This window comes from Lampetra planeri, chromosome 10 (genome assembly GCF_965212315.1).
Source record: "Lampetra planeri chromosome 10, kcLamPlan1.2.h2, whole genome shotgun sequence".
NCBI classification, from domain to species: Eukaryota; Metazoa; Chordata; class Hyperoartia; order Petromyzontiformes; family Petromyzontidae; genus Lampetra; species Lampetra planeri.
The window spans coordinates 8865694-8893475 of NC_136116.1; the positions used below are offsets into that span (position 1 = coordinate 8865694).

Consider the following 27782-nt stretch of genomic DNA (forward strand, 5'->3'; position numbering starts at 1 on the left):
AAAAAAAAAATCACGACGTTTCGGAGGCAACACAAGCTTCCGTCTTCATTATTTTACTTTTATTAATTTTCATTTATTTTTACAAGGCTAACAACAAATAAAATGTACCATTCACAAATGAAATAACTGTTCACAATCCCTGGAGGCCTTCCAGCTGGCGGAGGGCTCTTGGCTGCAGCCCCTAAAGCCCCGTGCCTTGATCCGGCCCTGACTGTAAGCAATATTCACGTCTTTGTTGTTGCTGTGCTCACGCACCACGGATCTCCCTTGTAAAGTAGCCGGACAACTGGCTGAACGGGAAACATCCGTCGTCCAAACAACTCAAATTAACTCATTGGCGCTCCGAGTTCGATTCCAGGCCGCGGCTAACGTCAGCTGTGAGTGAAATCTGAAACGATCATGACACCCTTCTACACTCGTCCTTTCACCAACCCGCGCTGTCCAGAGTGAGGAAGTATGGTCAAACAACTCCCACGAGGCACACAGCGTGGGGGAGGGAACTCTTCATCCAGCAACGGAATGACAATGGGAATTATTATCATTGTGATTAATTATTAAAAACTCATTACGCCATGTCTCTCCGCAAGAGCGCATATAATGAGTTTTCACTTTTAACAATATTAGTGAGCGCGGGGCTCCCAAATGATGAAACTAGCCCACCCTACACCCAAGATGGCATACACTCCCTACACTCTTACACCGCACACCTCTTTAGAATTTAGAATGAAGCGTGTACAGAAAAAAAAGCATCAAACATCCCGCAGGCTAAACATTAAGTCAATTACTAAGCGTTCACGCGCTCGCTCGCGCGTGCGCGCGCGCGTGCGTGCGTGTGTTTGGTGTGTGACGTCTGCATACAGAAGAGGAACGCTTCGCATAATTCATAAAAGCCAAACATTACCTGCAAGGTATTCCAACTCATCCGTCACAATTAAGGCAAATTAGCGTCGCATGGCCCGCGCGGACGCCACGAATTACGCGGCGACCCCGGCTCGATCAAATGAGTTTGTGCTGATGATGGCATCGGTTGACCACGAGATCTTAACTCCGATGATAAATAATGGGGGGGCGTGAAGGGAGGCCCGGCGGGGTGCTGGGATTTGGGGGGGGGGAGTCGTGGGGCGGGGGGGGAGCTAAGAAAGGGGGTTGGGGATAGGAGGATGGGGGGGGGGTGAAGCTAAATGAGATGACGTCAGCGAATTAGCGATGCTCGTAAACAAAGCCAAGAGGCGGGATCTGCCAAAGGAGGAGTGGGGGGATGCGGCAGATAATCAGCGGTTGGGGGGGGGGGGGGGGTTGGGGGGAGACGGGGTGGGGGAGGTGGATGAGCGGGGTGGGGGGAGGCGGGGATGCTCCAGGAAGAGGGAGCTCAGGGTGGCGCGCCAGGCGCGGGATGATGCCTCATTGATACGGGAGTGCGCAGCACAGAGCCGTCACTGATCCGCGCGCGTGCGCGCGCGCACTGCTCCGAGTCCCGAAGTCACCGCCAGTCACAAGCCGTCATCGTCGTCCCCGCTCTCCGATCACAATCTCTATCGCCAACGTCGTCACTATCATCAGCGCTCGTGCCTCGACTTTTTTCTCGAACCCAGCGCCGAGCCCCCCCAGTCGGGCGTGGGGCAACGGCGCCCGGCTGCAGTTTCAACTGGACGGACATTCAAACCGAGGGGCTTCAAAGAGCGTGGCATCGGGACGACCAGGAAGAGGAGTATCAGGAGGGGGAGGACCAGACACACGGGCAGAGGATAGGGAACATCGAGCACAGGATCAGGAGGAGGCTCGTAAGAAAATAAAAAAGAAATCAGAAGATAGGGGAGATTAGGAGGAGCATCAGGATCAGGAGTTCAGGTCTCGCTATCCCGCACCATGCATCGACCCGCGGGCGCGCTCACCGCCTTCACCATCGACTCCCTCATCGGGGGCGGACAGGGCAGCTGCGGTCAGCTGCTCTACCCGGGCTACCCGGGGCTCTTCCTGCCTCCCTATGGGCCCCTGGTGATCCCCAGCCCAGCCGCGCTGCAAGCCGGGCTGCACGGATTCGCGGGCGCCGCTTTCGGAGCCGCGGGGCTCTGCTCGGCTTTCGCCAGGACCCTGCCGCCCGTGATCCCCGACACGAGGCACTGCTACGGGAAGGGGAGACCCCCGGGCAGGGAGGAGCGCCTTCGCGACCACTCTCACGACTCCTCGGGGAGCTTCTCCCGAAGCCGGGAGACGGAGCACGAGGAGCACAAGGAGACGGAAGACGCGGGGCGAACGGAGCGTCCGCCCGCGGTGGCTCTTCACTGCGCCAAGCCCTGCAGGTCTCCCACCACCGGTGAGGAGCTGAGGGTTCTCGTGCCCGTTTCGGTTAACGGTGCCGATGCCACAGCGAGTGAATGGGGTGTGCCGAGGCTGGGACGTTTGCACGACTGTGTGGCAATCGGCGGTGGAATCGTCATCAGCCGATTTAGCACGGTTGGCTACGTACGGTGCGAAATAAGTTCAACAAACGTACGTACGTCATTATGTTCAGTATCAAGACCATCATTCTCCACCGTGTCAATCATCATCATCATCATCAGGAGCTTCATGGGCTTCATCAGCATGTTTATCATGACCGGTTTAATAATCATGAGTAAGTAGATCATGATGAGCCGTGTGGCACAATCATCATCGGTAGTATCATCGTCGCTCAACAGTATCCGTATCGGCAGCCGCATCATCTTCTATCGGATGCATAGGGATGTCTGCACGCCGAACTTCTTTGGCGCCGTACGTAGCCAACCGTGCTGAAGCGGAGGTGCCCCACGCGCAAGTCCTTCCGTCGTCATCTCGCGTTGTCTTTGTCCGAGCGAGTTGAGCCGCGAGTCTCGAGTTGCGTCTCTCTCTCTCGTGTCCCTGACGATGACCCACGCGGTCCAACTCCTGCACGTCTGCGGCGTGTGCAGAGTTGTTCGTCTCTTGTAGGAAGACTTTGGTGGGGGAGGAGGGGGGGGGTGAACAGCGGCTGTATTCTCATTTAGACGAGAGCGGTGGCTAATTGGCGCCTGTGTTATCATGTAAAGGCAGACGGGGCAGAGCAAGTTTGCGTAACAAGGCAGAGAAGAACAGGAAATGAGGAGAGGCTGCTTTCCCCTTTCTGGCAACAAAACAGGCGTTACGATGTTCAAACTCCAAATCGATACATGTTTCAAGGCATCGTGTCTGCATTCACCACACAAACTTGTGGCAAAAGATGCAAACAAATGTTGCTTTGATCACATTTGCATTGTCTTTGGTATCTCATTTGGTGTTTGGACATCTTATAGGCATGTTCTATTGTCAGACAGGGTAAAGGCCTGTCTGACAATAAAGGTCCCGTAGATAAGGACATGACATACAGGGATCATAGATAGATGGGATGCGTGCTATAAGATAAGGAGATGATTAGGAGATGTGTATTGTGGAGATTAACAGCCGACGCGTGTTAACAGAGACGAAGAGCAGATGTCTGCTCTCCGACGCGGTAGATGTGTGTGTGTGTGTTTCACGACTTGGGTGTGGAGAGTTTGGGCCAGGAATGAACATCGGACGTGTGTTTTAATGTAGAGATGAGCGGCTACTTCTGCCGTGAGATAGAGATGAAAGGTAAATGTAATGGGGAGGTGTTCAAATGTATGGGACAGTGGTTAATAATTCTAGATTTGAAGCTTTCGTGACTGCAAGGATTCATACTCTTAGTTTTTTCGGTAAAGTCACGTAGGTAAAAAATGAAATTAAAATTAATAAAAAATAAATAAATAAAAAATCACGACGTTTCGGAGGCAACACAAGTCTCCGTCATCAGGTGGGACCGTCACAGCCAGATTTGCTGTATCACTTGATAACACTTGATACAGCAAATCTGGCTGTGACGGTCCCACCTGATGACGGAGACTTGTGTTGCCTCCGAAACGTCGTGATTTTTATTATTTTATTTTTATTAATTGCATTTTTTACCTACGTGACTTTACCGAAAAAACTAAGAGTATCGTGGTTAATGATACCAATTCTTTTTTTATATATAGCGTCAATCGTGCGAGTTGCATCTCAGAACGCTAGACGATTACACCCACTATACAAACATCTTAAAATAAATACAAATCATCTAAAGAAAGCAACGGGAACACCACAAATGAACACAACACGACCAAGAGCGCGTGAAGGTAAGCAAAGCGCGGATAAGTTTGGGACGACATCAATCACTCGAGCACTGAAGCCGCTGACACGTGCGACAAAAGAGCTTTACAGCTCATCGGATTCCTCCAGCGTAAATAAATATTCTGGTCCGAGAAAGTCGAGTAGATGTGCGGAAATCTCCCTTGCAGGGAGTGGCGAGTCGATGTGTATGCAGAGTGGCCCTCCAATCACAGTGGAGGGCGGAGGAGCGACGCTCACAACAACGAGCAGAGCTCCGAGTGGATAAAACGCAGCAAGTTAGCACGGTGGTGCATATGCCAGCCATCTCAGTCAGTCAACCCACGGCACCTGGATCTGTCCCGTGACCTCCTGCCAGCGGGCCTTCGACACTTGGCGTGGCCTCAAAGTGCACCTAGTTTGGCACAAGTGCTGCGGTGATGTCACCGACACTCAGTGGCGAACGGCGGTTGTTGTTGTTGCTGTTTGGAGTTACACAGTCGATGGGGGTGTGCTATCTGAGATCAGCAATAGGTGCATCATGCGGTAAGGCAGTACAGGTCAGAGCCGTCTCTAGGGTATGGCGAATCGGGGCAAACCGCCCGGGGCCCCGCGCTTTGGAGGGGGGGGGGGGCGATTCAACATGAGGGTGGCAGATGTCATACTGCACATTTAGTTTGCAGGCGCCACGGCGGCCCACACGGTGTGATTTGCCCCGGGCCCCGCGCGCCCCTATGGGACAGGTGTGCACGTGCGTGCACAGCAGTCGCCGTGTGTGCGACTCGCTGCGCGGGTCTCGCCCTGTCGTAGTGTTTACACGGGGGGGGGGGGGGCGGGGGATGGGGGGTGGCAGATAGTGGGGGTCCCTGTAGGAGTCTCTGCGGGGGGCTCAATCTGTTTGGATATCGTTTGTGTGTAGGGCCGGGGAGAATCCCACTCTGTTAGGGTCTCTGAATTCCACTCCGTCTGCGTCTCTCTCACTCTGCGTACTTATCTGAGTATGCATGGGAGGGGGGGGGGGTCTATGTGGTCCCTGTATGGGTCTCACTACGTTGGGGGTCTCAATCTCTGTGTCGATGGGGCTCTGTTGAGGCTCAATCTGTAAAGGGCTCTGGGGGTCTCTGTGCGGGGTCTCCCTCCCCGGGGATCGCTTTGGGAGGTCACCCTCTGTGCCTGTCGTCCTGGAATCTATGGGAGTCTGTGGGTCTTTGTCAGGGGTCTCCATGGGATATCCATATCTCTATAGGGTCTCTATGCATTGTCTGGGTATCTATGGGGTACTCTCTTTGGAGTCTCTGTTTTGGTCTCTGTTGGAGAGCCTCCGTAGACACCTCCTTCATGGGTCTCCGTAGGGATCTGTTTGGGTTTCTGTCTGAGGCCGTCTGTGTGTAGGGTCGTCTATGTAGACGGGTCTCTTCTCTGTGTGTCTGGTGGTGTCTGTGTGAGGGGTTGTCTCTCTGTGTATGTGTGTTGGGGAAAGTCTCCAAGGCAGTGGTTCTTCACCTGGGGTGCACGTGCTCCCTGGGGGTGCGAGATGCCCTTTCTGAGAACCAACGGGGTTGCAGGCTGCAGTAAAGGTTAAGAACAACTGGTCTAAGGGGTCGATCTATGCACGTGCGTGTGAGTGCGTAGGGGTGGGGCACTGTGCGTGTGTGTGATGGAGAGCGGGGTGCGTCTGGGTGTGTGTCTGTGCGTGCGCGCATGGTTTTGGGGAGCGGTGGTGTAGCGGTTAGCGCTACGCCGCGCTACGAACCCGGAATTCTCGAGTTCGATTCCCGCTCACGGCCTACACCGTTGCCGATTATCTTAACCGGTCCTGGACCTCCCCTAAGTCGACTCAGCCTCCAACGAGTACCCGGTGTGGTGTGTGTGAACATCGCCATTGGTCAGACAAAATGCGGTCGGGCTTTGTTGCTGGACACCCACCCCCTCGTGTATCGTGCCGGCCTTCATAGGTGCTCGCTAACAGCACTTGGCCCCTACCGTCTGTTCAGGCTACACGGGGGGGATCTTTGTCTTTTGCGCATGGTGGTGCTGGTGGTGGTCTCACTCCCCGCGTGTCTCTTGCACTGCAGCGGCGCGGGTCGCGGGCTTCAGTCCCGGGGGGATCGAGGGCGCGCGTGGAGGGCGCGGCGCCTCCTCCTCCTCCTCGTGCTCGGCGCCCGACGACGAATTCTCGTGCGACAGCGACGCGGACCACTGCAGCTCGGACGAGTTCAGCGGAGACAGCCTGCACTCCCCCCCACGAGCTCTCCCCGCGACTCCCCGCTCCACCAGAGTGTCTCCCCCCCACTCGTCGTCATCGGCAGCATCCTTCTCGCCGGGTGACAGAGGCTACGCGGCCGAACACGATCAGCATCGCCGGCACGATGACCATCAGCGCGTTGCTGAAGACCAACTTCAGAATGACCACAATATTCACCACCACCACCAACAGCAGCAGCATCATCATCAGCAGCATCTTCAGCAGTCTCACCACCACCACCACTACGACTTTCACCAGCAGCAACAGCAGCAGCATCAGCAGCAAGTGGGCAAGTCCAATCTCAACCCGCAGCAGCAGCAGCAGCAGAGGAGGCGGCGGCGCACGGCGTTCACGAGCGAGCAGCTGCTGGAGCTCGAGAAGGAGTTCCTGAGCAAGAAGTACCTCTCCCTGTCCGAGCGCTCGCAGATCGCGGCGGCGCTGCGTCTCAGCGAGGTGCAGGTGAAGATTTGGTTCCAGAACCGGCGCGCCAAGTGGAAGCGCGTCAAGGCGGGCAACGGCGCGTCCCGGAGCGGGGAGCCGACCCGAAACCCCAAGATCGTGGTGCCCATCCCCATCCACGTGAACCGCTTCACCGCACGGGGAATCCAACCGGGGGGACTCGAGGCCGGCGGGCAGAGCCAGTCAGAGCAAGACAAAATGTAGTCGTCCCCAACCCCCGTCGCTCCACTTTGGTTAAACCAGGGCCACATCCCCCAACTCCCGTCTGGACTCTGAGGCTCGGCTCTGGACAGCTCCTGCTGAAATTGAGCCCTGGGTTAAAGACGCGCCGCCTCAACTATTCATCATAGTCATCGATATAATATGACAGGGCCGATCCATTGATGGATGAACGCCATCCCAAAGCCGATGCCATCTCCTGTGATCCCGTGATGCAACACCTACAACATGAACGAGCTCTTATCTTGGAGCTACACTGCTTGGCTGTGTAGTGCTATGGGCTGTACCAGCACGTGTCCGAAGCTTCGCTCGTGTGTGGGAACATAGATTAAACCTTTAGCTCGCTCTTGTGACACCCTTGCAGTGACGTCCAGATGCAAATCACAAGGAATGCGCCCGATCACGTCAGATATCAGAAGCTGAGCAACGTTGAGCCTCCAGGATAGTTATGCTGGGTCGGAAGACTGCTCGCTAATGTACACCAGGCGTCGTGGGCTTGAGCTGCGATGTATAACCAGGATATGGCAGTGCAGCAACGGATTCTTGAATATGTGGGCGCAGAAATTGAGAGTTACTCCCTCGTATGGCCGGGTTTTCTTGAAGGCATGAGACAAAAGAAAATAAGTTAAATTTCGATTTAAAGCTAAGTAAGTTAATGAATTAATTGGTTCAATCATTAATTGGCCAAACATCCCAGTCCAGCAGGAGTCTCTTTAAAAAAGATCTTGAGACTCGGTGAGCTTTTTTTCGGATAAATAAAGGGCAGCATGATCATTACCGTGTATCATTCAAGCCTTCAGCAATCACCTCCGATGAGCAACGGTCGGCTACGTACGGCGCGAAAGAAGTTCACCATACATATATAGTGACGTCCTTCTAGCGCAGTGGCGGTGCTTATGAAAAAAAAACGAGTCAATCTAAAATATAATAAAGTTCATTTTTTCTCTCTCAACAACGAAGCTGCAAACTCGTGTGGGCCAGCGTTGTGGGAGTTACAAGATAAGAGCAAATTATTGTTGTTGTTACGTGTGGTTCGCGTCTTTAATCTATTTTAAGAGCTGCCCCGAATAACCCGAGCACGTGTTCGAACCCGCGACCACGTGTCCAACCCGCGCCACGTGTTCACGTGTAAGTGGCAGAGGTGTGGACTCGAGTCATGTGACTTGGACTCGAGTCAGACTCGAGTCATGAATTTGATGACTTGCGACTCGACTTGGACTTGCATAACAATGACTTTGTCCCACCTATGAGATGTGGACTCGAGTCATGTGACTTGGACTCGAGTCAGACTCGAGTCATGAATTTGATGACTTGCGACTCGACTTGGACTTGCATAACAATGACTTTGTCCCACCTCTGGTAAGTGGGTCCCTCACCATCATTGGACACCCACGACTGTTCGCTCATCACCCGACTTTGACGCGTTGTAAAGAGGGGCAGTCGGCATGTGTTCAATGAATACTCGAGCCTTTGTGTGTCTGTGTGTATATATAACGCATCATTATACGTATTCCTGTACAATACAATTACCGACTGGTAATGGACATTGTTACCCACTTGGTTAAGCAGAAGTGCGCGCGCATTGATTGTCTGGGAACAGTCGAGTAGACTTTGCTTCATTTGCGTGCCTTAATACTTACGCGTTCCTGAGCTATAATTTCTGGGATAAAATTGTACGTGAGCGTTCACACACCCACACGTGAATAGTGTACACACATGGATGGATTGTTATGTTTGCATGTGCGTGTCTGTGTGTGTCTCTGCGGGTGTGTATGTGTGTGTCTGAATGTACAGGTTTCCCTCGCATTGTGCGGTAGATGCGTTCCAAAAAAGGGGTTCACAAAGTGAAATCGCACGAGACAGCTGCCTGCCGAGTAGCGCACACAGTACACACACAGCACATAGATAATACACACAAACACAGTACACACACAAAGCACACACATAATACACACAAACACAGCACACACACAGTACACACGCAGTACACAAACACTACACACAAACACAGTACACAGCACACACACAGCACACACGCAGTACACAAACTCTACACACAAACACAGTACACACACAGTACACACACAGTACACAAACACTACACACAAACACAGTACACACACAGTACACACAGTACACAAACAGTACACAAACACTACACACAAACACAGTACACAGCACACACACAGCACACACGCAGTACACAAACTCTACACACAAACACAGTACACACACAGTACACACACAGTACACAAACACTACACACAAACACAGTACACACACAGTACACACACAGTACACAAACAGTACACAAACACTACACACAAACACAGTACACAGCACACACACAGCACACACGCAGTACACAAACTCTACACACAAACTCTACACACAAACACAGTACACACACAGTACACACACAGACACTGCACATACACAGCACACGCGGTGCACACGCGGTACACACACACAGTACACAAACATTACACACACAATGTTCTCCCACGTCCGACCGCATTGCCGCATATTAGTGAATTAAAACCGCATAGAGCGAATTTTGGGTTCAAATAGGTTCACCGCATACACGCGAAATCGCACAAACTGAACCCGCACAAAGCAAGGGAAACGTGTCCTGGGGCCGAGACGTAGCGGTCCGCGCGCGGCGCTACGATGCCGGCGACCCGAGTTCGATTCCCAGCCACGGACAACGGCAGCGGTAGTTTGTCATCCGAGCTTGTGCTGGGACCGCCCAAATGTCGACATGGCCACACGTAGCATTACATTTGTCTTCATTCAAGACCCCAATGTTCTATCCCAATGTAAGCAGGAGTCACTCAAATGTGACCTGAACTGCAAACAGCAAAGTTCCGAATGCAACAAAACACACGATTCATTATCATGAACGCAAAAAGCTTCTGGTGAAAGATACACAGGCATCGAGCCCGATGTGTAAACCAAACATCAAGACTAGGGAGACAAAGGCGGCCGGGCGCGGGTCTGACCACACCGCCATATCGTGCGTCGTTACGGCCTTAATAGGTGCTCGCTAAGAACAATTGCCCCCCCACCACCACCCAGGTCTAAAAATGCAACACGGCGGGTTCTTTGTCTTTGTGTGCGAGCGAGTGTGTACGCCTAACAGACTGTTTCCCCAACAGTATGTTAAGGCTATACGGTGGATCTTTGTCTTTGTCTTGTACGTCTACCGGCGTGGGGAGCGGTGGTGTAGCGGTTAGCACGCTGCGCTACGAACCCGACCACCCGAGTTCAGTTTCCGCCCACGGCCACCACCAGTGACCGGTCCTGGGCCTCCTCGAGGTCGACTCAGCCTCAAATGAGTACCTGATGCGGTGTGTAAACATAGCCACGAGGGAGACAAAGGCGGCCGGGCGTGGTGCTGGCCAACCATCCCGTCGCTTTCATTAGGTGCTGGCTAACAGCACTTGCCGCTTTAGGCGATACGCGGGATCTTTGGCTTTGTGTGTCTGCTGCTATGCCATTGCGTCACTTGCTGGGCTTGTGCCATCATTCACACCCACGCTCACGTGGTTTAGCAGAGAAATGGGCCACTGGAATGTCACGCATTAATTGCTTTCCCCCTTCCACCAAAGGGTTATGCGCAATGCTTGTGGACCGTTCTTTAACTCGTACAACAAAGGCAAACAACCTCAGTACAGCCTCAACAGACTGTTGGGACAAGTGCTGTTAGCGAGCGCCTATGAAGGCCGGCACGGCACACGAGGGGGTGGTTGGCCAACACCACGCCCGGCCGCCTTTGTTTATCCAGTGGTGATGTTTATACACCGCACTAGGTACTAATTGAGGCCGAGTCGACCTAGCGAAGGCCCAGGACCGGTTCAAATGATCGTGGCTGGTTTTAGCCGTGAACGGGAATCGAACTCGGGTCGCCGGATTCGGAGCGCGGCGTAGCGCTAACCACTACACTATCGCTATCCACTACTTCAACTCGCGCGCACACAAATACGAACATGTGTGTACAGCACTCAACATACTTATAACCTGCGCATTGTTTTGTTATGAAGGTACGTGGTCGTCCTTAAACCTATAAACAGTTTAACACGCAAGTTATCACGACCAATATCATCCATAAGAAGTTTTTGGGTTAGATCGCATTAATCTAAATGTGTCGTTAAGACCGAAACGGGAGGATTTCTCCACAACTCTGGCTGTCGCCTGATGATGCTGGTTGTAATTACTGGCGAAACGTTGTACTCGAATTCTAAATGTTGTGGATTTACTCTCCAACACACCGGCGTGCTGAACTAGTAACGAATTGGCACATTTTGTTTACGTGACAAACCTTACTAAATGGCTGTGTCGGGTGGTGGTGGATTTAACGACACATTTATATTTAAGCGATCTTACCCACAAACCTCTATCATTGACCTATAAAACACATTTTGAGCATCTAAAATCAATTCAAGAAACAACCAGCCAGCTTGTAAATAGATCGGCGCAGTCACCATCATCATCATGAGCCTTGTTCTGACCACTTCCATTCCATTACCAGTCTCGCTGATCGGATGATGACCGAGAGAGACGCGCTTTGTATAAATGAACGCGCCGTGACTACACACTTGGCTCCGCCAGACTTTGTCTTGCGACGAAAAAAATATATTGTTTAGTCTACGCGTGAATTATATTAGAACGGCAAAAAGGTATATATATATTCAAATATATTATTCCATCTTTATAATGAGTCTCTTTTTACACATGCGTGAATCGCGGACGCGTGCATGCCCCGTGTATATTATAACAAGCGGCGTGAACTAATGGAGCTGCATGTAATTACATTTGTACGCTTTCGCCTACGATATTTCATAATAAATTATTCAAATCCGAATCTAATTAACGGGGTGCCCTAAAACGCGTCCGGTGCGATGAGCGGCGATGCTGTGGCTCTCTCTCTCTCTCTGTGTGTGTAATGGGATTTAGCAACACACGCTTTCCCCCCCATCTGTAACGCAATTAGGATTTGTGTGCGTCCCACATGGCGACATTCAACCCGACGTCAGCTGTCAGTGAGGGTTATCGTGAGTGTCACCGGCGGTGCGCGCACGTGGGGAGCGGTGGTGCGGCGGTTAGGGAGCTGCGCTTCGAAGCCGGCGACCACAGTTCGATTCCCGCTCAACGTCGACAACGCCGGTGACGGTTATCTGCGCCGGTCCCGAGGCTCTCCTAGGTCGACTCAGCCTCAATTGAGTACCTGCTGCGGTGGGTAAACTATAGCCACTGCGGAGACAAAGGCGGAACGGGGTGGTGCTGGCCACCCACCCCCTCGTGCACCGTGCTGACCTTCATTAGGTGCTCGCTAACAGCACTTGCCCCAAAAGCATGTTGAGACTATACGGGGGATCTTTGTCTTGTTTTGCGCACGTGGGGTGCGAGCACGCGAGTCGTGAAATTGCAGGGGCACCCAAATATCAGTTACCACGGTTACATATACACTGTATGTCTTTGCGTGTCTATCCATACCAATCGTCTCAGTTCAAATATATGTGTGCATATATGGATATAACATCGAGTTCTCACGCACTGCACGCGCATGATGATTGCTAAACTCGCACGTGGTGTGCGAGGCAAGTCGTGTACACATACAGAGGATGGGTTCCCCATCCACACCCTCCAATCCTCGTAAGCTCACCACGATTTCATACGCCGTCTATCCCCTGCATTTGTCTATCGCCTCTGTTCAAAAACAATTCCATTCATTCGGCCCCGCACACGCCTGATGATTGCTAATCACGTCCCCTCCGTGTGACATCGAGCGCTGCTGATTCAAATTGGCTGATTGAGTGTTTCGTGTGTGTGTGTGTGTGCGCGTGCGTGCCGCGTGTGCTCGCTGACGGCACTTGCTCCGACAGTCTCTTAAGGCTATACAGGGGATCTTTGTCTTCGTACGCGTGCGTGTGCGTGTACGTCCCACCGTGGGTAGATAGGTGAAATCTTTCATTAAAAAAAGCATTGAAAAAAAACCGAAATGATGAACGAAGCAAAGTGCCGACTACACCGAGCATCTTCTTGTTTCCTCTGATCGTAAAAAAAGAGAGAGGAGAGAGAGCTCCAATTCAAATAAACAGCTGTCGCTCTCTGTACGCCCTTTGGGTTTGTCTGTGTTTAGCGCCTAAATATACTCAATTAGCTCGTGAATACTTAATTTGCACCGACAAGGAGGTGAATTGGCAGAGCCGTAAAGACCGACAGTGGCGGGTAACGAGGAGTGGACATTGACATTGAGATGCCCCTGCTGCAGACAGCCCACAATCTCATCCACTGACCGAGCACAATTTTGAATGAACGCACCGACGACATGACAAAGAAATCTCAATAACAACACAACACACACAAAACCCGAATGAATGAATGAATCCCAGACACCCAACAAGCGCGGTGCGCGAGCGGTCATTACACGAGAGAGATGCCCCGGCACGCTTAAGCCCGTGCGCGCGCGTGTGTGTATGCGTGTATGTGTATGTGTGTGTACGTGCATACAGTTCAGTCTCCTCTCATTAGAGAGACACGGCGAGAGAGAGAGGAGAGAGAGGGGAGAGTGGAGTTGTTATTCAGAGAGCGCGCACGCCAAGTCCGTCGGGAGCCGTGTCCGTGGGGTTGGCATGAAAGCCGCCCAGGAGACGAACGAAGCCACGAGCGCATCCTTGGAGACGCCGGAGGGGCGGTGTTAATCTACGGACGTAAATCATCGCACTGTATTGCGTTGTGGAGTGGGGGGGGGGGCTATATAGCAACAGCAGGATGATCATCATCATCAGCAGCATCAGTAGCCGCGTTCAATCCACTGCTGGATGAAAGACCTCCTCCAAAACCGTCGCCTCTTCTCGCGCTTCTGCGACGTTCCGCGCTTGCTTGTACAAGACGAACGATCGTCCATGTTAGCGATCACCTATTGAGGTGTGTACGGTGCGCTCGAGGGTGGCGGTCATATGAGCACGGGCACCACGCGTGCCCCGGGACACGCGCACCGCGCCAACTCAACCGATCCTTCCCCTAGAGCGACTCAGCCTCAAATGAGTACTGCGTTGTGTTAAAACATCAGCACTAAGGGAGACAAAGGCGGTCGAGTGTGGATCTGGCCAGGCAAACCCCTCGTGTGCCGTGCAAGCCTTGATAGGTGCTCGCCCGAACCGTCTGTTGTTAAAGGCCACGCCAACACGCACACACGTCTACTCAGCAAAACAGACCTACACACAGGCGCATACACTCAAACACACAAACGTACACGCGTGTACAGCTATAACACAAATATGAATACAAAGATCCTCTATATAGCCTTAACAGACTGTTGGGGCAAGTGGTGTTAGCGAGCGCCTATGCAGGCCGGCACGCCACGCGCACACACTTGCACACGTTCTCGCACCTGCACAGGGAGTCTAATGCTCGAATACACTTCCACCGACGCACACGCGGACAGACACAGCTACACACCCGCACACAGCAATAACCGCCATTCGCCACTCAGTGGCGGTGACGTCGCCATAGACATTGTGCCAGGCTAGGTGCACGTTGAGGCGATGCGAAGTGTCGAAAGCTTGCTGACAGGAGGTCACGAGATAGACCCATGTGAATGAAATCACTGACAGATGCATCGCCTGTTCTCCCTACTGTGCCAACTTTCTGCGTTTTAGCTGCCCGGCGCTCCGCTCGTTCTCGCGAGCGTCGCCTCTCTGCCCTCCGTGGTTGCCGCAGGGCAATTTCCTCCAACTGCCCAGCAGCAGCAGCAGCGTCCTACACGCGCCTCCACTCCACAGAGGCCGATCTTGACAACCTTTGGTACCGCCCCGGTCGTCGGCAGGTCTACTCAGCTCCACATCCTACTGCACCACGTCAGCCCATCTCTTCTCCAGCCCGTACCGCGCCCGTTGAGCTCCCTTTCTCCGGCCAAACATTAAGTTGCTTGGGCATGCGGTGGGTTCGGCGTGCGGGCTTCATGACCCAGCCAACGCAACCTGCACACACCCCAACCTAGACACGTACCCTTTAGCCTTATAGACTGTTGGGGCAATTGATGTTCGCGAGTACGCATTCGAGCCGGCACGGCACACGTGGGGGTTGGTGCCAACACCATACCATCTTCCCGAAGTCGAAATTTACATACGCAACATACCAATGAATGCCCAGTTGACCCATGGAGGCTCGGCACAGGTTCACATCTACATCTTGTCATTGATGCGCGTGGCCGGCGATCGATTCCAGTACTTTGGTTTGTACTGCCAGCACGCATTGCGTATGGATGCGTGTGTATGCTTAACGCAATGCACGCTCGACATGCACGCCCTATATGCAGCCTTAACAGTCTGTTGGAGGGGTGGGGGGGCAAATGTTGTTCGCGGGCCACCGATTAAGTCCCGCAGTTTGACACGCTGGTTCGGCGTGGCCAAAAGCACGCCGCCTTTGTCTCGCCAATGCGTGCAATCGAGTTGCGCAACCGACCGATCGCTCAGATGAGGAGGGGGACCTCGGCGTTAAGGGCTTCGTGTCCGCGAGCGCCGTTGGCTGTGCGGAGCCCTGCGGGGTTAGGCACGGAACGTGGATTTACGGAAATCGCCTTCGAGCAGATAATTGATCCCAGGTGGGTATAGTCTCCCCAAAGGGGCCTCTCTCACCTCTCTGTCTCCCTCTCACCTCCCTTTCACCTCTCTCTAGTATCACACAATCACCCGTCTCATGCATTCGCGAAATTATTACATGAGCCGCCATGTGTAATCTTTAGTTTTTTTGTAATAGTAGTTCTTTTTTTTGGCAAAACCCCAACATGAAAACATGTTGTAAAGTGAACGATTTAAAACAAGGAGAACTCGGCAAACGCATTCCGGCCCACGGCACGAGGCGAGGAAAGGGGTTCTGGGTGACGCAGGTAGCGTCTGGAGATCCGCGAATCTCGCTGGACAGGAGCAGGCGAGAGAACGACCAGGGCATGCCACCTGCGATGTTTTTGGATTGTACCCGCACCTCCGATTAGCACGGTTGGCTACGTACGGTGCGAAAAAAGTTCAACCTACCGTACATGCGTGCCGCGTGCTGCTCGGCATAACGCCTGACATGTCGGTCTCCGTGCCTTGAGATTCTTCTGAATATATTTAGAAACTATTTCGTGCGTGCGGTAGCTCCCCGCACGTGGGTGATAGTTGCGTGGGATGATGATTGTGTGCGTGTGTCTTTGTGCTGTTGTGCGTGTTATGTTCCCGAACAACGCGCGGAACACTCGTGTGTTGTTTGACATTTATGCCCGACGTTTCGCTTCACGTACCGGGAGTTTCTCCAGAAACTGTCCAGCTCCTGAAGAAGCTCCCAGTAGGTAGAGATTAGCGGAGGGCATCGTGGGGAACAACATTGTGCTGTAAAACCTGCAAACACATCGGACAGATGCACAGCACAACCACGAACACCTTTGCAGTAGTGACCAGGGGTATCCGTACACTGCTGGCAATCCACACTTCTTGAGCAAGGCGCTTGATCAAACGCTCCTATATGTATATTCAACTTCTTTCGCACCGTACGTAGCCAACCGTGCTAATCGGAGGTGCGGCAACAAACTAAACACACAAAGCACTTTTAAAGAAATTCGTTTTCAACTTCGATTTAAAAGTGCATAGCTCCAGTGGCTTCCTAATATCGGAAGAAAGAGCGTTCCAGACGGCCGCAGAAGCGCATCCGAAAGCGCGCGATGCAGTGACCACATTGTTTGTTCGATATCGATATAGAACATGACTCAGGCCGGAGCCTCTTGCGAGGTACGCCAAGGACGTCCCGAGTTCCAATCGCCAAGTCACCCCCCTCCCGCCCCACCTTCATCCCCCAGTCGCAACGGGCTTAGCTCTAGAGTGTGCAGGCGGTGCAGTTGCACCGGGACCCCCAAGGTGCCAAAGAGAGGCTCGCGTAGGCATCGGGGGGAGAGTTGGAGGTGGGGTTAGGAAGAGCGGGGGAACTTCGGACAGAGAGCCCCCTACCCTCCACCCCCATTGTGTGGGGTGTTTTTTTTCTTCTCGCTTTTGCACCAGGACCCATGCCAACCACGCCATGCCACCGCCTCGCATGCCACCGCGAGCGTAAACTCTTTCGATGGGTGCTCTGCGCGCGCTGGCACAGCGCGTGGGTGATTTGTAAAACAAAACGAACAAAAATCAGTCCGGGCGACCTCACGCACACCCAGTCAGATTGTCACGCGTCACGCCCCTTGATTGATGGGTTGGCTGATTGGTTGATGGACGAGCGCGTTAATTAGTGGCTGCAACCCGCGTCCGACCTGCGGTCGACAAGAGGCAAGCTCGCTCTGTTTCTGTGTGTTGTGCGTGTATGTCGTGTGTGTGTGTGTATGATGTGTGTGTGTATGTGTGTATGCCGTGTGTGTGTATGTCGTGTGTGTGTATGCCGTGTGTGTGGTGTGTGTATGTCGTGTATGTGCTGTGTGTATGCCGTGTGTTTGTGTTGTGTTGTATATCCTGTGTGTTTGTGTATGTCGTGTGTTTGTCGTGTGTGTGGGTGTTGTGTGTGTGTTGTGTTCGTCTTGTGCAGTGTGCGGGCGTTGTGTATCTAGAATTGTCAATTGTGTTGTACAACACAATTGTATGCCGTGTGTGTATGTCGTGTGTATGTATGTATGTCGTGTGTGTGTCGTGTGTATGTGTGTATGTCGTGTGTGTATGTCGTATGTGTGTGTGTATGTGCGTTGTGTGTTGCGTTGTATTTTGTTTGTATGTCTAAATGTGCTGTGTGTGCTGTGGTGGGGGGGGGGGGGGCGTAGTGGTTTGCGCACTGATATACAAACCCGGCTGCTTGAGTAAAGATCTCGGCCACAACTGCCACGAGTGGCGAACGTTGTCCGACCCTGGCGTTGAGCCTTGACAAGAGTATCTGGTGCGGACGACACATTCACTTAACTGCTCTTGGCCAAGTCGAGTGCGACTTTGCTGCCGCTAAAGATTAGCCACCCCAGCAGTCATCAATGTCTGATCCGTGCAATGGACATGCACAGGGTGCCGACGACGAGATGACAACAATTCCACTCATTTTGCCACTCCGTCCGCACTCAAGGATGGCTCTGCGAAGCGACGAGAAGACGTCAACGCGACGATGAACAAACTCCCACCACTGAAGACGCACGACACATTTTGGAACACGCCTGCCTTTTATTCGCCAAGCGAGACGTTTCAATGCACATCAATAGTCACGATCTCTTCATCGTAGTCATCATCATCATCATCAATGCTCCCCCACACCCCCCATCGCGATAGAGTATACGTTGGTTGCCACGGAACCAATGGAGGGACTGGGCGAGTCGTTTATCGAGACGGCACAAGCGGAATCCGTTCGTGGTGTTAACTCCTCTAGCCGGTGGCATTCGATGAAGAGGCCCATCGCTGAATGACGAGCCTCAAACATGTGCGACTCATCTCCAGTTTGCTGCTGAAACCAACGCTGCTGTAAAACAACCTTTGGTTAAGAAGCCCCATGGGCGGATAAAGTGTTAATGTATGTTTACATGGAGGGGAAATACACGTGTCTGTTGTTGTTTGTTACAGCACTAGGGTAAAGTTAAATGTAATGCTTTTGCCAAAAAATGTCCAGCCCAGTATCCCCCACCCCCTCCCCATGATGTGTTTGTGCCAACTTAGACCTGGGAGAGCGACGGTGCAGTGGTTTGCGCTTTGCATTGTGAATCTGGCAACCTGAGTTCGATTCCTACCCACATCTGTTCGTGGGGAGTGATATCTAAACTGATCCTGGCTGCCCCCTCCTTCACCAACCCGCATTTTCCAGCGTGAAGTATGGTCAAAAGCTCCAGTTACCGGTATGACATGGCGGATGCCTTAAGGCTGAATATTGAGTACGCCTATCACAACGGTTTTGCTCAGATTTTTCTTGAGCCCAACTTTGCAGCTTTCTTCATAAGCGTATCCCTAACATTTCCCGGAATGCACTCCAATTTGACGATGATGATTAACAATGGTGGGGAAATTTGAGACGTATCATGACTCCGATCTCCTTGCTGTCGGTGAAACGCCTCACTCGTTAAACACAATCCAGTGTGTGTGTGCGTGAGTGCCCCAGCTTGCGATCACGAGCTTTCACAGCGCACAGCTGTCTGAAACTTAACTGAGTATCCACACAACTGAACCGAAGAACAGCAGCGCATTGTCGTGCACCTGCGCCGTGGGTGATGGAGTGACCTCTCCATTCCGTGACTTCGAGTTTCAGCCAGGCAATGTTGTGTCACTGCGTGTTACGCATCACCTGGCACCGCTTCTCATTCTGGCGTCTGGATCAATTTACGTGTGAAAAGCTGCACTTGGATATCGACAAATGTGAGCCACGTGACGGCCTCGGGTGTGGTCTTGTTGATGCACCTTGACTTTAAAACGTCCCTTAGCCTGCAGCGAGTGGTGGTGGTGGTGCTAGTCCATTCATTATGGGCCCGGAGAAATGTTTTCATGGGTGCAACCCCCTCCCCCACCTCGCTGCCGCCCACCTTTCAATTAAATTAAAATCCTCGAGAGAGACACAGACAAGAGACAAAAACGTAGTGTGAGATAGGTAGAAATTTGGATAAAAACAAGAATGTAGTGAGAAGAGAGATGCAGACAAGAGAGTCAGGAGAGATTAATTGTTTTTTAAAAGTGAGCATGTTATGTCGATGAGAATTTTAACTTTAGTTAGTATATTTTATTCACCCCCATTTCCCCATGAACCCGGGCCCCACTTGAGCCGCTTTGGGTTGCTCAAGGCCCAGCGTCGCCACTGCCTGCCAGCTGGCATGATCCCAGCACACGTGTACACGTGTACAAGTTACGGCCCGTTTGTCAATCCACAGCTGGATGAGGGCCTCCTCCCCGACGCCGCGCTTGGCCGTTAAGGGTCACGTGACCACACCTCACCCTCTGCGTCCTGGCGAAGGCAGCACAGATGTGGCAGCATATGAAGTACCATTCAATACCAGCCATGGGTTTTGTTGCACTTGGCCCTCTGCTGATCACCAGCGTGAGCGCAGCTCGGCAGCCAGGTGCGCGACACGACTTGTTCCTGCACACGGCCGGTCGCCCATCCAAGCACGATCCAGGCTCAGTGCCCGTTTAGCTGCTTCCGAGTTCTGACGCATGCCGGGTGATTTTGTCACAGGAATCGCAGGTGTAATGACCGTGACGGAACTCAGTGTAACGCGTGTGGTGGTCTAAACGTAAAAGAAAAACAGAGACCCGTTGACGCCCGTAGACACCGAGGCTATAGAGCATGCACCCCGTTCTCAGAATCAACAATGGCCAACCCACGTTCTGTGTGTGTGTATATATACATACACACAGTGTATGTGTATTTACATACACACAGTGTATATATACATACACACAGTGTATATATAACTCGTGATGGTACATGTGGGTCAGTGCATACATTTTTATATCTTAAATAACTTCCGATGTCCATTATTTGTTTAGTTTCTTTTATCAAGCTGGAAGCTCTGGACCAGCCAAATGCGATGGCCAATGCTGCTGCTAATTCTACGCGGCACAAACATTATTTACAAATCAAAGGCGCACCAGATGCGTGCCATCTCCCTGCTCTCCTAGCCCACATCGGCTGCTCAAGCAGACACGACCACCGCAGCAAGCCGGATGCGTATTTTTACACGGAACAATCGTAATTTGCATCCCTCTGGGGGTCGCTAAAATAGGTACCACCCTGTTGAAGCTGCAGCAGCTTGCGTTGAAAACGTCAACAACGGTGGTACGACACGAGCTAAAAACTGTTTACCGTATATATATGTGTGTGCCCCCCGTCATAGGAATGAGAAATTTCAAACCGCCGGCTTCTGGACCAACAAGAGAGATAGGTGAGAATATCTCGCAAGGCCAGTTATTATTATTATTGAGGCCACTGTTATTTGTTGGGAGTCTCAAATTATTGCGCGCAGAACCGCATGGTGACACAAGCCCCATTCAACATCACCACACGAGTCGCCGAGGGGTGTAACGATGCATCATCGATTCACCGATTACGATCATCTCACGATGTAATGTACAGTACATGCAATCAAATCGCGTGTGTAAATAATCAGTGCTTTTCAATCAGTACGTGTTGTATATAACAAGAATAGTCATAGTGGGTTCACGGGACTTTCTCCATCCACTAGAGTCCATTACATTCAACACCAGCACCATCAGGATCTATCCCCTGTAGAAGTCTACAATCTCTTGCGTTCCTGCGATGTCACTCACGATCCATCTCTTGGACACGCGCGCCCACTGAATCGCTCCATCTGCACGGTGGGAATACTCGCGGGCGCATTCCCTACATTCACTACAATGTGGAGAAATAAAAAAATCGAATTTTGAATTGAACCGCGACCCTGGAACGCTGTGCGGCGAAAGGGGCGGTGGGAAATAATGACACCCCCTTCCAAACTGCATGCGCACGCGGGGCTTCATTTCACCCAGATCTGTCGAGTCGGCGAACCAGAAAACATTTCCCCCCACACCCGGCACATCACATCCAGTGTCCATCTCGCCATGGTTGTCGCAACCAAACCACGCGCCCCTCCCTCACCCCCCCCGGTCTACTACGAAGCGACGCGGAAAATATCCGGCGAAAGATGAAGCGTTGCACGCGCAACTCCAAGGGAGACAGACAACTGCGGACAGCCCGGGCTCGTTATTGCTCAAACACGACCGCTGATCCGCGAAACGAAGCGATTTGAATTGGACCGATGAGTTGTACACGGCTCAGAGCAGCTGCGTGGGCTCGTGTAGTGGTGAAGCGATTTGACTTTGCTCGGCGGTTCACTCGCTCGCGTGTTACGCCTCGATGCCGCGCGCTCTCTCTCTCTCTCCAACAAGAACACACGGACCAAAGAACACCATCCCGGCTCTTTCTAAATCGTCTTATAGACACACACCGAGGCGGCGGTGTGCTATCAACACGGCTGTCTGTACAGCTTCGTCTCATCGAGACAGGAGACGCAACCGTGAATGACTTTGAGTTAACGCTGCACAGTCGGCGTTCTCGCGACGTCGCTGCGCCACTTGCGTTACAATCTAAAATACTCTATGCATGTTAACAACGTAAGTATGCGGACACATGTCTTCTTCACATATGCGTCTCCGCGTACATTAAAACAAATTCTTACTTTGATTTATGCGTGTAATACTAAGCTACGGGCGCGGGAGCACCATCATAGCACTCGGGTGGCGTCACCCCCATTCATCATCGCAATGCGCGTAGGTAATGTCATCACGGCAGCGGTAACGCACCGGCACTATCGCCATCGTTTTCGGACATCCGTGATGGCCACCAGGCGCTCATCGCCGACGCGCCTTTCAAGCTCACGTCAGAGACCCGGGGCCAACGACGTCTCGATGTGCAGATACAAAACAACAGCTCCTACGGGGAGTTTCAACCTCCTTGGACCCACAACCACAGGTAGGATGTATGCGTTTCCTCGGCGAGGTATAGACCAGGGCTTTCCCCAACCTTCACTCATCGCGGCCCACCACGTTACACGTGTCCATGTCCAGCGGCCTCCGTTCAAATACGATTTAAGTCGTTACGCGCTGCACGCGCCCGATTACGGCGAAACGACGTCCCACTGGGTCTCTTTGATTCGAATAGGAACTCTGTACACCGTATGGCAAGTGCTGTGAGCGAGCACCCATGAAGGCCGGCACGGCACGAGACGGGGGAATGGGTGGCCAACACCACGCCCGTGTGCCGATGTTTACACACTGTATCGGGGTACTCATTTAAGGCTGAGGCGACCTAGGGGAGGCCCAGTGCCCGGTTCAAATATTCTCCACTATCATCGAACTCGGGACGCTGCATGGGTTCATTTGCGCAGTGCGATAATCACTTGGCGACCGCTCTCACCCAACGCACACGCAACCACAAGAGGCGTGCCTCTTCATTGTAATCAGCGCCGCTCCCTACGTCCACACATATGGAACCCGCTCGCAGACAATCGATCCTCTGTATCTCAACTTTTAATCTGTCGTGCACACCACGTGCGCTAGCGATCACCAAGCATGCGCGCGCGTGCGTGTGTGTATATATAGAACACGGCTGTCATTCGTAATTGAGTAGAGAAGACGCGATCGGTGCCACGTGCAGAATGCGCACCGTGGCAGTGTCACGAGGAGCGGCGTTTTGTTTTTAGCTGTTGTCAACACTCAGCTCGGAGACGGCGCGGCCACTCGTTTATGTACACACACGTTATAAATACAGGGCAAACCAGCCTTTGTCAAAAGTATATCCCTCCACAATATAAAACAGATATATACAGACCGCTCGGAGGGAGGGGGTGGGGTGTGGGGGCTCAGTGGCGATATCGGTGCGACCGTGAAGCAAAGAGACGCGGACACTGAAACTCTCAAGCGCACGCGACGCACTGCGCGCTGCGTCGCGCTAATTGCGAGTGGCGTGCCAATTAATTAACGGATTCATCGCTCCGTCTCGTCCCGTCTTTAATTGCCAATGTCGTCAAGCTTCCCTTGCGAGAGGCCTCTTCTGCAGTCGCGCTCACGATAAATCAAAATGCGCGCTCAAGTTTTCCGACGACTGCACGGCTGCACCCCGGTTGACGTCGGCGATGCGTTCCTGAAAGGTGCGACGGATAATGAAACGCCGTGAATTAAAAACAATTGACAGGGTAGTAAGTAGGTATGAGGTGAAGGGGCTGAAGCCGTGCGGATACGAGAAAGTGAGCGACGTTAGTGTGAGTTGATGCGACGCAAAACTGGTCGAGGTATTAATACAGTGACGACGTATTTGCGAAACAACGTAGAAGGGGTGGGGTGGGTGTGTACGCAAATCGGGGTATTACTGTAAAGTGAAAACTTTCAATGGTTGAGAGCCCCGTTTTTAAAGGTCACAAGCATTACACGCAAAGTGCTCGCCACACGTGAACACACAGTACCTTGCTGATCTCGCCATGTAGCATAAAACCGTCACGCGAACTTCGGCAATCCTCGCAGCAGACGCGGCGGCTTTTGGCTGCTGCCCATCGAACAAAGATGGCGGTCGCCGCGTCGCGTGGCGCTTTCGGATGCGCTTCTGCGGCCGTCTAAAACGTTCTTCCTTCCGATATTAGGAAGCCACGGGAACTATGCACTTTTAGATCGAAAATTAATTTCTTTAGAACGGCGTTTTGTGTTTAGATTGTTGTCCTTCCCCCGTACATCCAATTAGTACGGTTGGTTATGTACGGTGCGAAAGAAGTTCAACATGCATATATACATACGTACATTTTCAGAAACTGCGAGCCGTATTTTCACGTGTTTTTGGGCTTTTCCCCACCGCCCTTTTCAAATAAAATTGCGATTGAAAAGTTGTTGTTTTTTGTAAATGTAGACGCCGCATCTCTATCGGGCCACAAACTTCATTCAACTGCACGGCGAGCCGCATGCGTGTCTGTGAGCCACGGGGCGGCTCGCTCACCCTCCTCCTCCCCCACTAAGCTGGAGAGGCTCCTGCAAATTCCACGCAGTCAAACGAGCACGAAGACGCAATGGAAGCGTTGCGCGCGACATCTACACGAAGTTGGCTGGGGATCAATTCGCGTGCGGACGAATTTGTGTCGCTTCAAAGCGTGCCGAGGTCTGCTGCATCTCGTCGACAAGACGGGATCGTTCAACTCGCCACGGGAACGTGCCACGGCTGTTTTTGTCCATATGTAAATTAAATGTGTCCATATATACGTCATGAGCCGCGATATTATCCACTGCTTGATACGGGCCTCCCTAACCACGTGTCTGTATGTATACAGCCTACGTAGTACTCACCGCAGCGAGACCTACGCGTTTTGAGAACGAGGGTCGTACAATATGACACTAGCCTTTAGCTTCAAGGCGTCATCTTTCTGTGCTAAATATATTCACGAAAAGGGGGTAACATAAAAGTGCATTTACTTATAGGGGCTACTACAACACACAAGCCACATCAAAACATAAATAACCAAGTGCAATTATTTTCACGCGTAATTCTAAAACCTCGTTCTCAAAGTCGTACGGTCTCGACTCGTGTGTGTATCTACCGGGATTTCCTAAAAAAACGCGTATTCCTCGCGACTCGTTACACGCTATACGCACCCGATGATTGCTAAACGTCACACTGAATGTGAGAAAGCACTGTGATAAGACTGTGTGTGTGTACGCGCGTGACTCACGTGACCGTGGGCAGCGCCGATTCGTGTATCGAGATTCTGCCAACGTGACGCGTTACCAATCATCAGGCGCATGCAGCGTGCAACGACTTCGCGTTTCGAGAGGGGGTAAAACATGGCAAGGCAGGCCACAGTGAGAGGTGTTGACTGGAGTTTGGGAAACTCTGGTACAGACTTGTAGAAAAGCAGAGGTGTGGACTCGAGTCATGTGACTTGGACTCGAGTCAGACTCGAGTCATGAATTTGATGACTTGCGACTCGACTTGGACTTGCATAACAATGACTTTGTCCCACCTATGAGGTGTGGACTCGAGTCATGTGACTTGGACTCGAGTCAGACTCGAGTCATGAATTTGATGACTTGCGACTCGACTTGGACTTGCATAACAATGACTTTGTCCCACCTATGTAGAAAAGAACACACACACACACGTGGGCGCACGTGACTGCCAAAACTGTAGCAGGGTGGGTCCAGATGTGTTGTGATCCCCCCATTTAATTCTCTAAACCAGAAATGAATATGCAAATGAAAACAAATCATGGGTTCAATTAATTGGGGGCCACAAGACATCTGGAGCACCCGGTACAGACACCCACCCACACGTGGGTTCGGCCATGGAGCTTTTCTGTCCGATTTTGGCGAAACCGTGTCGATGTCTCCATCGCCAACAATGGACAGAATCACCAAGGAGATGGGTTTTTTTCCAGGAGTTTCATAAAGATGCACATCTGGTATAATTTTCACCACTCAAAGGCGCATAGCCTTCCACTGGTATCCACTGCGGGGTTTAAACGTTGGCACACGTGGCCACCTTTGAATAAATTCGTATTTGTTTCATCACGTGATCACCCTCCGAGAGATGAAAATACTGCGGTATGATCCCACTGCCATACATCTCAGGTGCCACGCGACTATTTCAAACTGCGTTCATGACCACCCATCATTCCACGCGTTTGTATCTTGTACGTACGCCACACTGACCTAGACTAGTATTAAAAGGTCACCTTAAGCTATCTCAATTGGCGTATTCTTATGAATGTGTTATTCGTGATAACAGCAGTCGGGTACTTATAAAACACACAGCGTTTACGGAACAACACAAAACAACTGTGATACTCCGTTGGCAGTGGTGCATACGCGTAAAAAAATTAAACGACTCAATAACACATTGGCAGCAAAAGCGTTGCGTTTCATGACAATTAAACAATAAGGTCATTCAGGTGGTGCTGTTGGTTCCGGCGAGTATGCACCAAGCGAATCAACATGTGTGGTGGTGTTTGCCAGCACCACACCGAACCACGTGTGTTCGCTTACCTGTTCACAGGTGCCATCAATGGATATGGAGCCTCACTCCTACAGAAACACAGCAGAGCCTTCCTTTAGGGGTACCAGCCTCGCGCTATGAGAACTATGACGTCAACACCAAATGTATTAAATTATAAATTATTATTTTTCAAGGATTCATGGGCACCAACATCACCGTTTTTTCGCTCCTCTAGAACCAAACTGTTTTTTTTACGAAATCAAAGTTTGATGTGGAACTGCGATTGTGTCTTGAAGCGGGCCTTTCGGAGGCACATACATTGTTGTAATACGTATAGATATTAATTAAATTCCATCAGTGGCGCAGATTCCCCAACTTAAGTCCTCGACTCACCACCACCCACACCCAGCATTTGCCAGTTGTTTAATGATTGTAACCCCCTTTCAAATACAAACTAAGTCGTTACACGCCGCACGCGTCCTATGATTGCTCAACTCATTCCACGTGCTGGAGCGACTGCCCCCGATTCGAATTAACGAAGGAACCGAGTGTGGTGTGTGTGTACGTATATGTACTGTGCTATGTCAATGGCCAAACCTCTAATGGGGTAGCGGAACCTTCGTGGTTATCTCATGTGCGCTACATTCCTGGCCATGCCTAAGAGGCGAGTGGTTATCTCAACCGGTGCTGGGCTCTTCCTAGATCGACTCGGCCTTAAACGTGTAAATATCAGCACTCGTGGCTGGGTGTGGCGATGGCCACCACCACCACCACCCCCCTCTTACGCGTCCGTTCCGACCGCAATAGCTTGGTGCTCGATCACAGCACCTGCCAGAACAGCCGGAAAACGGCGCGCGGAGGATATTTATTTCGCTGTGTACGTCTCCCAAATGAAATTGAGAGCACCGATTCAATTTAAACGAGAGGCGGCAGGGCCTTGCAGTGCGAGTGCGTTTGTGAAGCTGTTAACGTCTACGCGGGGAAGCTTTTGCACGTCTCCCACGTGAGGTGAGGGAGCAAATTAATGTTGTCCGTGTCTTACCCGACCTTCCCGTGTCGAGGTGCAACAGAAAAGCCCCCGATTTATATTTAATCAAAGCTCCTCACGGCCACCACGGATGTGTGAAGCAATCATCAGGCTCACACGGCCTGTAATTAATCGGCGCTTTAGCGGAGGTGAATTCGTAAACTCGGAACGCTGTAATGCGGTGGGTCATGAATGTTATGAAACCGAGGTAGTGACGGAGTCTCCGATGTGCACGACTTCTCGATATTTTGA

The 27782-nt window shown here is 51.9% G+C and overlaps 1 protein-coding gene across 1 annotated transcript; it reads left to right on the forward strand.

The window, feature by feature from the left end:
• The first annotated feature begins 1357 nt into the window (after positions 1–1357).
• Positions 1358–8745, forward strand: LOC144720973 (uncharacterized). The gene is made up of 2 exons (XM_078598199.1): positions 1358–2314; positions 6210–8745. The coding sequence occupies exons 1-2, from the start codon at positions 1867–1869 to the stop codon at positions 7040–7042; spliced, it is 1281 nt and encodes a 426-aa protein (XP_078454325.1). The 5' UTR covers positions 1358–1866; the 3' UTR covers positions 7043–8745.
• The last annotated feature ends 19037 nt before the right edge of the window (positions 8746–27782 follow it).